The 12,560-nt window shown below is 39.2% G+C and overlaps 1 protein-coding gene across 2 annotated transcripts in view; it reads left to right on the top strand.

Annotated features, from left to right (window-relative positions):
• LOC109920689 (progranulin-like) overlaps positions 1-11,841 on the top strand; it is a 43,229-nt gene extending 31,388 nt beyond the window's left edge. For both annotated transcript variants that reach the window (XM_048606368.1, XM_048606374.1), the window contains exons 4-6: positions 930-1,169; positions 4,261-4,518; positions 11,324-11,841. In XM_048606368.1, the coding sequence (XP_048462325.1) occupies positions 930-1,169; positions 4,261-4,518; positions 11,324-11,470 (645 nt within the window). In that variant the 3' untranslated portion in view covers positions 11,471-11,841. The remainder of the gene's footprint in view (positions 1-929; positions 1,170-4,260; positions 4,519-11,323) is intronic.
• Positions 11,842-12,560: the final 719 nt, after the last annotated feature.

Here is a 12,560-nt window from a genome sequence, read left to right on the forward strand (position 1 = left end):
TTCCAGATTTTAGCTGAATTGAAGACTTTGTATGTGCCTGCAGTGGAAAGACAACATTTGAATAACAGCTACTGTTCAAAGCTAAATCAGATGAATTACTCTTTTCTGGGATTACAGATTAAGAGCAATCAATTGGCAATATGGAATTATGTGATTTTTATGCTAATTCACTGCTCATTTTATTGTTGTTTCCTTTTGGGTTAATTCAGTTTCAATGGATCTGATTAAATTTGTAGGTCATTGGTTCTTTCTTTGACCCTTGCAAATAAAATTCTTGATTTCAAAACAGGTGTATAAAAGATTGTAAATGTGATACTCAAGCACCATATAAGATAGATTTTGAACTTCCTACTGGCACGAGACAGCTATATCCAATGCTATTGAAAACAAACCTTGTAGTTTTTCCCAGTTTTGGTTTATGACACCATGATTAAAATTGAACATTTTGCCTTTGGAGAAATATTTATTGGATCTTTTTACTCAAATGCACAGCATTAAATTATTTTGTGTTAGCTGATTCATCAGAATGTGATAACTATTCTGTTTTGGGTCGCAGCTGGCTGTGTAAGGTTCCTACTGTCTCTTTGGATGACACTGCTGCCACAACGGCACTAAAGCTTCCTGTGCTCCACTGGGAGGCCCCTCTAGCTGCCATCAATTCTGATGGAAGCCCATGTGGATTTAATGACCTCCAAGCCAGGGAACTGAGTTGGGTTGCAGTGGAATAATTTGGCAGCACAAAAACTATCATAGCAACATAAGCAACTCAGTTATAAATTAACTGGCCCTTTCAGTAGTTACATGGCAATATCACAGGACGATTTCTGTGTTTTAAATATATTTTTAAGCACTAATTAATGGTTCTTATATGCATCTACTGAATTGAATTTACAAAATGTTCATAGTGTTATTTCTTGGTTTATATTTAGACTGTCTGTTGTTACGGTGGGTCAATGTGCTGCCCACAAGACGACACAGATCCATCATCCTCAGCAGTAAAATATCCCAGTATTCCAATGGAAGGCAACACACTTGAAATGGAAACTGCTCTGAGCACCAGTGTCAACAGTGATAGCTCAGTCCGTTGTGATCAAACGCATTACTGTCCGAATGGAAATACTTGTTGTAAAACACGGACCGGAAGTTGGAGTTGCTGCCCACTACTTCAGGTGGGGGTTATAAACTGTATCACTGAAATGTAAATGCTGCCCTTTAAATTTAAATCACCTCCACAATACTTTCTTGTGAGCATTCAACATGACATGTACACATATTTGTAAAGTATTAAAATACTTTAAATTCCTTCTTGGTACCTAACTAAATGTAGATGAAGTTTATTTAAAGTTACACAAATTACTTGCTGAGAGGATATAAACAATGTGAGGAATTTTATGGAGTCAGCCAGTGATCTAGTTGAAGATTTCCCCTAATACACACCCCTACATCTTTCTTATCCCCTACATTCCTCTTCAGCATTATAATTTCTACCTGGTTCCACAGAGTTCCAGATTACGAGACTGCCAGGAAATGTCCACAGGTAGAATTTTGTGATACGCTTGATGAATGTTAATTGATTCTTTGTCTCTTGGGCTGATGTATAATTTTGAAATCAAGAAAGAGCATTTGCATAAAAGCAAAATACTGCAGATGCTAGAAATTGGAAATAAAAACAGAAAATGCAGCAAGTACTCACTAACCTAAGCTGTGAGGAAAGAAAATAATTAACCAATGGAATTTTATAGGGTCTTGAATGACATGGGCTGTGGCCAGAAATGAAGCAGAATTGCACAACATCCAGCAAGGTCTATTTGATATTGGGAGCAACATGTTGCATCTTTTAACTAAGTTCCAGCTGTTAGGGGAGGTTCCTGGAGGGTGTGGCGAGTTGCCTGTTAAAGATGATTATTGCTTGTTGGGATGTTATTAACAGCACACCTTGCCTCGTTAATATGCAGTTTCCTATCCTGCCAACTGCACCGAACAAACTAGACACCAAAATTTCTCATCGTGGAAGTCAGAGGGATACTTGGCACAAAAAAATTGTTGTGGTTGTTGGAGGCCAGGCATCTCTACCCAAAAACATCACTGCAGGAGATCATCAGGCTGGTGTCCTACCCCGAAACACTTTCAGCTGCTTTATGAATGAGCATGCCTGCATCATAAGGCCAGAAGTGGGGATGTTCACTGATAATTACATGATGTTCAGTATCATTCATGCCTCTTCAGATATTGAAGCAGTCCATGCCCATGTGGAGCATGCCCTGAATAACATTCAGACTTGGGCTGATGTGTGGTGTGAATTTTACTCGCTATTTAGGTGTAAGACAATGGCTATCTGTGACAAGATAGAATGTCTCCATGGTCCCATATTTAATGAATCTATCCTCCAACACCTCCCCCCCACCTCCAAACACACACACAATTAACATATAAAGAGTTACCATTGATGAGAAATTGAACAAGGACAGCCATGAAATTATTGTAGCTAAAAGAGCAGCCAGAGGTTGGGTAATCTGTGTGTGTAACTGCCCTCCTGACTTCTGAATGTCTACCTTCTTCTGCAAGGCACATCAGGAATATAATTGAATACTCTCCACTTGCCTGGATGGTGCAGCTCCAACAACATTCAAGAAGTTGAACACCTAATAGGACATAGATTGCTTAATTGGCACCCCATTTACCACCTTCAACATTCACTCCTCCACCAGGGGCACACTGGCAGCGGTGTATATCTGCAAGGTGCACTGCTATACTCAATGAGGCTCCTTTAATCCTTCCATGACGTCCACCAACTGGAAGGACAAGGACAGCGGATGTATGGCAACATCATCACTCTCAAGTTCCACTCCAAGCCAGACATCATCCTGAATTGAAACTGTATTGCCGTTCCTTCACTGTCATTAGGACAGAGTTCGAGAATTCCCTTCTTAACAGCAGGAGGAGGACAGTCGTGGCTTGAGATGACGGCTCACTTCCACTATCTCGGCAATTTAGGTACGGAAAGTAATTGCTGGCTTATCCAGCGATACCCACATCCCATTAGTGAATAGAAAAACCAATTAAAACTGTCCATTTTTAGAGTGGAGCGATGTGCTGTCTGTATGACTACACAGATGGCTTCCATTTGTCACTCATGGCATTGAAGTATTCCAATGTTCCAGTTTAAAGGAAGATGTTTGAACTGAGGACAGTTTTGAGTACCAGTGTTTCAAGGGACAACTCGGTAGTCTAAAGATATCAAACGGATTTAATCTGCTGTAGGTCATGCAGTGTTGTCCTCCTCCTGGGATAGGTTACAACCTGTAAAACTGAAATCCAAATGATGTTGATACATTTATATTCTGTTGTGCATAATCTCAGTGGAAAGGAATTAGCTTTCCATTATCTTCTCCCTCTTAACGAGATCTTACAATTTTCCTGGTTCAAAAGCAGGAGATTGGAGATAGACGAAAATAGAAAACTACTGATTTACCTAGTATTTGCAAAGGTTTATTCTGATACAGAATGGTGATCTCATCCAGGCCATTAGTATGAGTCCTTTCAAGCTACATTCAATCTGAATGGATTTCTTTGCAGTTCAAAGATAGCAAGCCATTGCACTATAATTATTTAATGCATGGTACTGACCACCTACAATGGTTGTGGAAGCTTTTTATTCGTTCATGGGATGAGGGCATCACTGGCTAAGCCAGCATTTATTGCCCTAATTGACCAGAGGGCAATTAAGAGTCAACCACATCACTGTGGGTCTGGAGTCACGTGTTGGCCAGACCAGGTAAGGATGGCAGTTTCCTTCCCTGAAGGACATTAGTGAATCAGATGGGTTTTCCGACAATCGACAATGGATTTGTAGCCATCATTAGACTCTAAATTCCACATATTTATTGAATTCAAATTCCACCATCTACCATGACAGGATTCGAACCTGGGTTCCCAGAACATTACCTGGGTCTCTGGATTAACAGTCCAGTGGTAATACCACTAGGCTATGATATATGATCATACGATCAATAATTTCAAACAGAAATTGGATGGACACTTGAAGGAAATAAACTTGCAGGGCTATGGGATAAAGTTGTGAAACTACAATGCACAGAGAATTAGCATGGGTTAAATGGCTTTCTTTTGTTTCCTTACTTTCCCTTGTTTCCTTACTTTCCCTTTCCCTTTCCATAATGTTTTTCCAAAGAGTAATCAAAGGGAAGTGTAAGTTACCTGCTGTAATAATAAAATAATTACTTATGTCTTTATTGTCAATAGGCCGTTTGTTGTAACGATGGTATCCACTGCTGTCCTTATGGCACCAGATGTGACCTTCAGAGGTTAAGTTGTGTACGGGATAGTGCCAGTATACCATGGCTCATCAAGGAACCTGCAATGATTTGGTCAGAAGCTCTGCAAAGCAGCCTCAGTAGTGATGGCTCGGTCGTTTATTGTGATGACACACATGTTTGTAAAGCTGGAAGTACATGCTGTAGGTTGTGGAACAAAAAATGGGGATGCTGTCCATATCATAATGTAAGTCACAATTGATGCACGGACTGTGTATTTGTTAAAACAGTACTTGTTTATCTTTGAATGAATCCTCAGATTCAAATGACTGTGTCCACAAGATTAAAAGCAGTTCAAAAGAAAACTGCTATTGCTTTGTAAAAGTATACAAAATTCTGACTTATTATGAATCAATGTATTACATGTATATGATTGTCACAAATACTTAATACAAGGAGTCTAAGATGAATTCCAATTTGTTGTCATGAAAATGTTTTCAATGATTTGGATGTGTTGCAGACCAATCTTCCCCCTTGTCACAAATGTAAAAACAGTTTTCTCAAATAGAAACAGAATATGTGGACACTGGAGATATGAAATATATATATCTTTAAAAGTTCTGGAGAAACTCAGCAGATCTGGCAGCTTCGGAACAGGAATTCTGAAGAAGTATCATATTGGACTTGAAACATTGCACGGAATCTTATAAGATTCTGAGCAATGTGGCCTATGTGTGGCAGAATTGGGCAACAAATGCAGCAAGGCCCACGTCGACAATGAGATCATTTCATTCCATCTTTTACAGATTTCACAAGTGGCATGGCAAGTTACTTGTTAAGTAGTGACAAAATACCATTTAATCGTTATTATTGCTTCTTAAATGCCTTAATGGTCTTATAGTGCAGAAGGCGGCCATTTGGCCCGTGACGTCTGCACTAGCTCTTCAAATAAGCATAATTACCTAATGCCAATCTTTTGCTTTTCCCCATAGCCTTGCACATTATTTTTATCCAAATAATCGTCCAATGCCCTCTTGAATGCCTCAATTGAACCACCATTGGCATTGCATTCCATATCCTAACTACTTGCTGAGTGAAAAAGGATTTTGGCATATCACCTTTGCCTCTTCTGCAAATCACTTTGACCATAGACCCTGTCATTCTTGTTCTTTATATAAGTGTGAATATTTTCCCCCTATCTGTTCTTTCCAGGCCAACTCATGATTTTGAAAACCTCAGCAGGCCTCCTCTTAGACATAATGTAGGGGCACATTACTGCAGATGCTGGAATCTGTACTGAAATAGACTTCTTCACTTGAGGGTGGACAGTCTCAACTTCTTCAGTGTATCCTCCTAACTGAAGCACTTTAGTTTCAAAACCATAATTGTAAATTGCTTCTGCACTTTCTCCAATGCATTCACATCCTTCCTAGAATTATAACATATGAGGTGGTAAAAGTACAACTATATAATACTCATCTCATTAATATTCAGGCTCTCATCTTAAACTTGTCAAACAAGCTAGATCTTGAGAAACCCAACAAAGAAATCAGAACAAGTACCTGGCAAATTCAGCACACTGTTTGCTCTGAACAGCTTCAGTGTTGGAAACTAGGCACCAATATTTCAGGACATACTCCATGGGCACAGTCACAAGCGCCCCATATCTGCATCCAATATATGCCAGCTTCTACAAACCCCTCATGGCACACCTCCGATTCACTTACAGGGTGCTTCTGCACTTAGAGTCATAGAGTCATTGAGATGTACAGCATGGAAATAGACCCTTCGGTCCAACTTGTCCATGTTAACCAGATATCCTAAATTAATCTAGTTCCACCTGCGAGCATTTAGCCCATATCCCTCCAAACCCTTAACCCTTCCTATTCATCGAGATGCTTTTTAAATGTCGGAATTGTACCAGCCTACACCACTTAATCTGGCAGCTCATTCCATACACACACCACCCTCTGCGTGAAAAAGATGCCCCTTAGGTCCTTTTTAATTCTTCCCCCTCTCACCTTAAACCTATGCCTTCTAGTTTTGGACTGCCCTACCCTGGGGAAAAGACCTTGACTATTCACCCTATCCATGCCCCTCATGATTTTAGAAACCTCTATAAGGTCATCCCTCAGCCTCCGACGCTCCAGGGAAAACAGCCCCAGCCTATTCAGCTTCTCCCAACCCTGGCAACATGCTTGTAACTCTTTTCTGAACCCTTTCAAATTTCACAACACCCTTCCTATAGCGTGGAGACCAGAATTGAATGCGGTATTCTAAAAGTGGCCTAACCAATGCCCTGTACAGCTGCAACATGACTTCCCAACTCCTATATCAATGCACCGATGTTAGTATGTCACTCTTACTTGTCAGTGCCTACGTTATGTAATATTCTTTTATGCATAACCTTGTCAAATGCCTTCTGGAAATCCAAGTACAGTACATTTATAGTCTCCCTTTTGTCCACAGCACATGATATTTCTTCAAAGAATGCCAATAAATTGGTTAAATATGATTTTCCTTTTACAAAACCATGCTGACTCTTCCCAGTTATCTCAAGTTTTTCCAAGTGCTATTGCAAGTTATAAATCTTTATGATCAATTCAAACATCTTCTCCATGACATAAATCATCTTAGCTGGCTACAAATTTCCTGTTTACTACCTTCTGTCCTTTTGGAATAGAGGAGTTATATTTGCTGCTTTCCAGTCTAATGTTTCCAGAACCAAACAAATTGAATTTTGGAAAATCAACACTAATGCATCTCCTACTTCTTAGTCAAACCCTTAAGACCCTAGGATGAAATCCACCTGTACTCAAAGACTTATCAACCCACAGCTCCATCAGTTTGGTCAGTACCACTTTCCTAGTGATTATAAATTTTACCAAGTTAATCTCTTCCTTCAACCTTCTGATTTATAGGTATCTTTGTATTCTCTATTATCAAGACAGACATAAAATATTTATTTATTGCATGCACCATTTCTTTATTATCTACTATTAACTCCCCCAATTGTCACCTGCTTTAGGATCAGGAGTATTGAATTTAATCTTCTTTTCTGGAAACCTATAGAATTTTTTTTTCCCCCATTTCTAGCTAGCTTCCTCTCGTGCTCAAAATTCTTCCTCCAATTAACCTTTTAATTATTCTCTGCCTTTCTTTACATTCTGACCAGTCATCTGACTTGCCACGGACCTTTGCCCAGTTATATGCTTTTTCCTTAAGTTTGATGCTTTCTTTCGTTAACCACATTTAGTGGGACCTCCACTTGGAACTTTTCTTTATAGTAGGAATGAAGTTAATATGATTATACTGAAAGATCCTTTTAAATGTCTGCAGATGCATCTCTAATGACATGCCTCCTAGCCTAATATTCCAATTCACTTCAGATTGGGCAGAATCAACACAGATTTCTGGAAGGAAACTCCTGTTTTGGCAAAACTGTTAGAGCCTTTACAGGCTATAACCAGCAGCTAGATAAGAACCACCAGTGGATGCTGCATATGTGGATTTTCAAAAAGCATTCACAAGTAATCACACAAGAGGTTATTGCATAAAATGAGGGCTCTTTGGATTAGGATAATATATTGGAATGGATGAGGATTGGTTAATGGATAGAAAATAAAGGGTAGGAACAAATTAGTCATTTTCATGATTAGAAAGTTTAACTATCAAATCTCACAAGGATCAGTGCTCAAGACTTAGTTGTTTAAAATCAATATCAATCACCGATGCAGAAACAGAGGTTTGCTGATGATATAAAGTCAAGTGGGAAAGTAAGTGGTGAGAATGCACAGAGACTACGAAGTGACAGACAAAGGTTAAACGATTGAGCAATAATTGTAGAAATAATTTGAAGTGTGAAAATCCACTTCAGTAGGTAAAATAAAAAAGCAATACAAATTTAAATGATGAAAGACCGGGAAATATCAATAATCAAAAATGTTCCTAGGGAACTATGTGGCCACAGAGCAACCCAGTAATGCCTGCACAGGTCACACATAAGTCAGTCCCTTTAAATTACATGTGCCTCACTACACAAGAGAAAAAGGCCCACCTACATAAACAATTTGCCCATGCACTAAAATATATTTAAGGGGTAGGTTAGATGTGAGTGTCCTTGTCCACAAAGCACTGGAAGTTAACATAGAACTACAATAAACAATAAGGAAACAAATTGTATGTTAGCTTAAAAAAGGCATGCTGTAATTATACAGGTTGTTGGTGATATTATATGTGGAGTACTCTGTACAGTGTTGAATGTCTTACCTAAAAGAAGGGTATAATTGTCTCAGAAGGAATATAATGTAGGTTCCTGACATGGCTAGACTAGGTCCATTTTCCCAAGAGTTTAGAACAATGAATGGTGGCAATCTCACTGAGGCATATAAAATTCATGAGGGGCCTAACACGATAATTGCTCAGTGTGTGTTCTGTGGCTACGTGACTAGGTGAAATATTAACGATCATACAGGTTTTAGAATTCCCAATAAATGAGTCTTTCAATACCAATGTAAGTCTGTGGCAACTATCATTGTAATGCTGAAGCAACGACATTTTGCTCACTTTCTCTCAGCATACCTGGTGTTCACAGCATTTCTGCTTTGTATTGCCTTGCCTTGGCATTTTGCTCTTTACCCATCAGCCAGTGGTACCAGACCATATTACTGTTTAGTGTAGACACAAAGCCTAGAAGCTTGTCATAGTTATCAGTCAAGATAAGAGGATAATATTCATTCATAAGGTCTCAATACAGTAAGTCAAGGTCCACCTCTGATACTAGTCCAGGCCCTGTGCTGGGCAGTCAGAAAGGATGAGGAGCTGAATAATGGGTGTCACACCACCCATCTTGACTCTTTATGCACTATTGTGGGCTATTCTCCTCCTGGAAATGAGAGCAAGGCAAGTATTACAGGAGATGAAAGTCAATGGCTCAGCTACTTTCAGTGAAAGTCATATGTGGAGGTGCCGGTATTGGACTGGGGTGGACAAGGCCAGAACTCTCACGACACCAGGTTATAGTCCAACAGGTTTATTTGAAAATGCAAACTTTCAGCCTCAGTCCTTCTTCAGGTGTTAGTGAAACAGGTAGTATCTAACACAGAATTTATAAGTAAAAGATCAAAGGTTCACACCATGGATGAGGATGTACTAAAGAAACCTAAGATGCTGTTAAATCTTTAATCAGTTAGAAGGTTTTGATTGATTAATATGTGTATGTAAATCCATGAATTCCTTTCAAGTCACATTCCTGAGAGAACTAAAGGTTTTATCAGGGTAAAGAAGAGATGACATTTTAGGTCAGAGAATGCTTGTTAGGTGTGAGGCCTTGTTTAGAGTCTGTTTGTGTTTTAGTTTGGAGTCAGACTGGTTTTATTTCTAAAGTAGGAATTTATAAAACACCATATTGACTGACTGTCTATAAATTGTGTGCTTTTTGATCAAAATAAAATGTATCTGCAAAAATAAATTCACCCCATAGATTTACGTGTGTGTGTGTGTGAGGGAGAGGGAGAGGGAATGTGAGGGAGATGGGGAGAGAGAGTGTACGCGCGTGAGGGCCACACACTCGCTCTCTCCCTCATGCAAGCAGACAGTCTCACTCCCTCCTACACACTCACATAGACACAATCCCCCCTCCCATGCATGCACTGTCTCCCCCCCTCACAAATGCACACTCTCTCTTCCCCCCTCACTGTGTGTGCATACACACGTGAATCTATGGGATGAATTTATATTTGCAGATACATTTTATTTTGTTCAAAAAACACACAATGTATAGACAGTCAGTCAATACGGTGTTTTATAAAACCTTACTTTCGAAATAAAACTAGTCTGACTCCAAACTAAAACACAAACAGACTCTAAGCAAGGTCTCACACCTAACATGCATTGTCTGGCCTAAAATGTCACCTCTTCTTTACACTGAAAACCTTTAGTTCACTCAGGACTGTGACTGAAAGGAATTCAGGGATTTACATATACATATTAATCGGTTAAAACCTTCTAACTGATTTAAGATTTAACAGCTTATAAATTCTGTATCTGATACTACCTCTCTCACTAACACCTGAAAAAGGACTAAGGCTCCGAACGCTTGCGTTTTCAAATAAACCTATTGGATTATAACCAATGATTTCTGACTTTTGGTGAAGGTGGAGAAGTATTCTGAGCAAGCGAGTAGGCAACACAAAGATAGTCTTGTTGGGGATTGTGTTGGGTGAGAGTGAGCAGGAGAAATGTCACAGGCATTTTGAGAGTAGTAGGGAATGGGTACAATAGAAGAGAGTGAGTATGAGGTATCAGAGAGAAAATGGTGGCACTTAGCCTGATGGAGGAGAGAAGCACATTGATCTTCTTCCTGCAGTTTTGTGCGTTTATCAAGACAGCTGAGACTGCACTGACCTGAGTCAACCTTGGACCAAGTTGGCAGGATCTCTACGGCAGGCCCTGAAGGAAACGGAAGTTCTGCAATGGCACCACCCCTATCCAACAAGACCTTAGGGACCCTGTCTGCAAAGCATGGCACTGATTTCCGCTCTGTCTGCCACGTTCAGGGCAAATGTCAAGAAATGCGCAGGAGTCATGGTGCTTGTCCCGGTATGCAACAGTCTTTTAAAGATGGTCTGAGCAAAAGGGATACTGGTGAATTCCAGGATATCTGCTAAGTGGCAAGTTGTTCTGGAAACGGCAGGCTAGGATGGGGCAGAAATCGGAATTGACAGATGCCATAAGTAGGCAATTAAGGAGGTGGGTTTGGTAAGATAGAACAAGAAAACCCACAAGGCCTTGCGGCAACCAACCCTCCAAAAAAAACTTGACGCAACTCAGACTTAGCCAAAAAAATTCAGCCAGTTAACTGTTTTCTCTTCACGTTTGCTGCTCGACCTGCTAGTTTTGTCCATCACTTTGTTTCTATTCCCAAAACTACATGAGAGTGTATTTATTGTAAACGTAACTCATTGGAGAATTGGTAAATTTATAAGTTTTCTTGAACATTTTCACTCAAATGTAATTTTGTTCCATTGATGTTTGCTGCATTTCCTTTTCAGGCTCACTGCTGCTTTGATGGACAACACTGCTGTCCCAAATATCACTTTTGTGATATAAGACATCGAAGCTGCAGGAAGATCTTTCCTCTTTACAAGTGGATGCAGCTCTCCTCGAGCAAAACATCTGAAAAATCTGAAAATCTTTAAATCCGTCCTGCACCTATCAAAGCGCCAAGTTTAACATTACAAAGAAGGCATGCTTCAATTCTGCTTTGCTGCTATGCGTAGAAATAGCACCAATTTTGGTATCTTGGTTTCTATTTGGTTGATATTTTCAATAATCACATTACAGAAATCATTCTTTACTTGGCTACTTTTGAAAAATTACCTGATTTGTCCCTTTACCAGAATTTGTATCAGAGAATATTGTCAAATATGATTGCTTTTATTCTCCAGTAAATCATCATAGAGTTTTAGTAGCAAACACATGTATTTTAATTAATTGCTATTAAACAAGTGTCAAAAATATGGCAAGAAGATTTAACTGTGTTGATAGTAAAAAAAAATTGAGATTTGAACGTCCTGGATCTATTCTTACTCATGTTCATACTGTACATAAATTATGACATTATGAAGTCACCAAAGTGAGATTAAAACCATTGAAAGAGATGACATAGAATCAAGGTACCAGCACACAAAGTACTTACCATCATCTCCACCACTGTTTTTCTTCATTGGTCCATTTAAACTCATGTTTTCTCACTATCCCTCTAATGTCCCAGCATTTTAAAATCAACTATTAAAGAAACATGGACCAAAAAGTTACCTTGGAGCTGATTCTACTCCCAGATTGTAACTTTGTGCAGCAGAACCTTTTTTGTAGGAGTGAGAGTTGATAATGAAGTATCAGTACTCACTCCTGTCATTAACATTCTGAAATTGACTGTAATATCAGGATTCTTTTTGGAGCTGGGGAGCAGAACGAGATTATTATGGAAATCCTGAAGTTGCTGTCTGTCACTTAATGTTCTGACGTAGGCTGTATTGTTATCACAGCAAACCTTTTTGCCCCTAGAGCTGGCAGAGGTTAATTCAGTACAAATTTCAACATTCCACTCCTGTGCTGCTATTTGAAATCCCATAAAAAAAACTTAAGATCTTATTTAAACAAGTGTAACTGAATTTGTAATAATACTTCCGGTGTGATTTGGAAATGAACATAGAAGGTATGTTTAGTAGGTTTGCAGATGACACCAAAATTGGAAGTGCAGTGACACAGCAAAGAAGGTTACCTTAG

The sequence above is a fragment of the Rhincodon typus genome, chromosome 2, assembly GCF_021869965.1.
Source record: "Rhincodon typus isolate 14 chromosome 2, sRhiTyp1.1, whole genome shotgun sequence".
In the NCBI taxonomy this organism is placed as follows: domain Eukaryota; kingdom Metazoa; phylum Chordata; class Chondrichthyes; order Orectolobiformes; family Rhincodontidae; genus Rhincodon; species Rhincodon typus.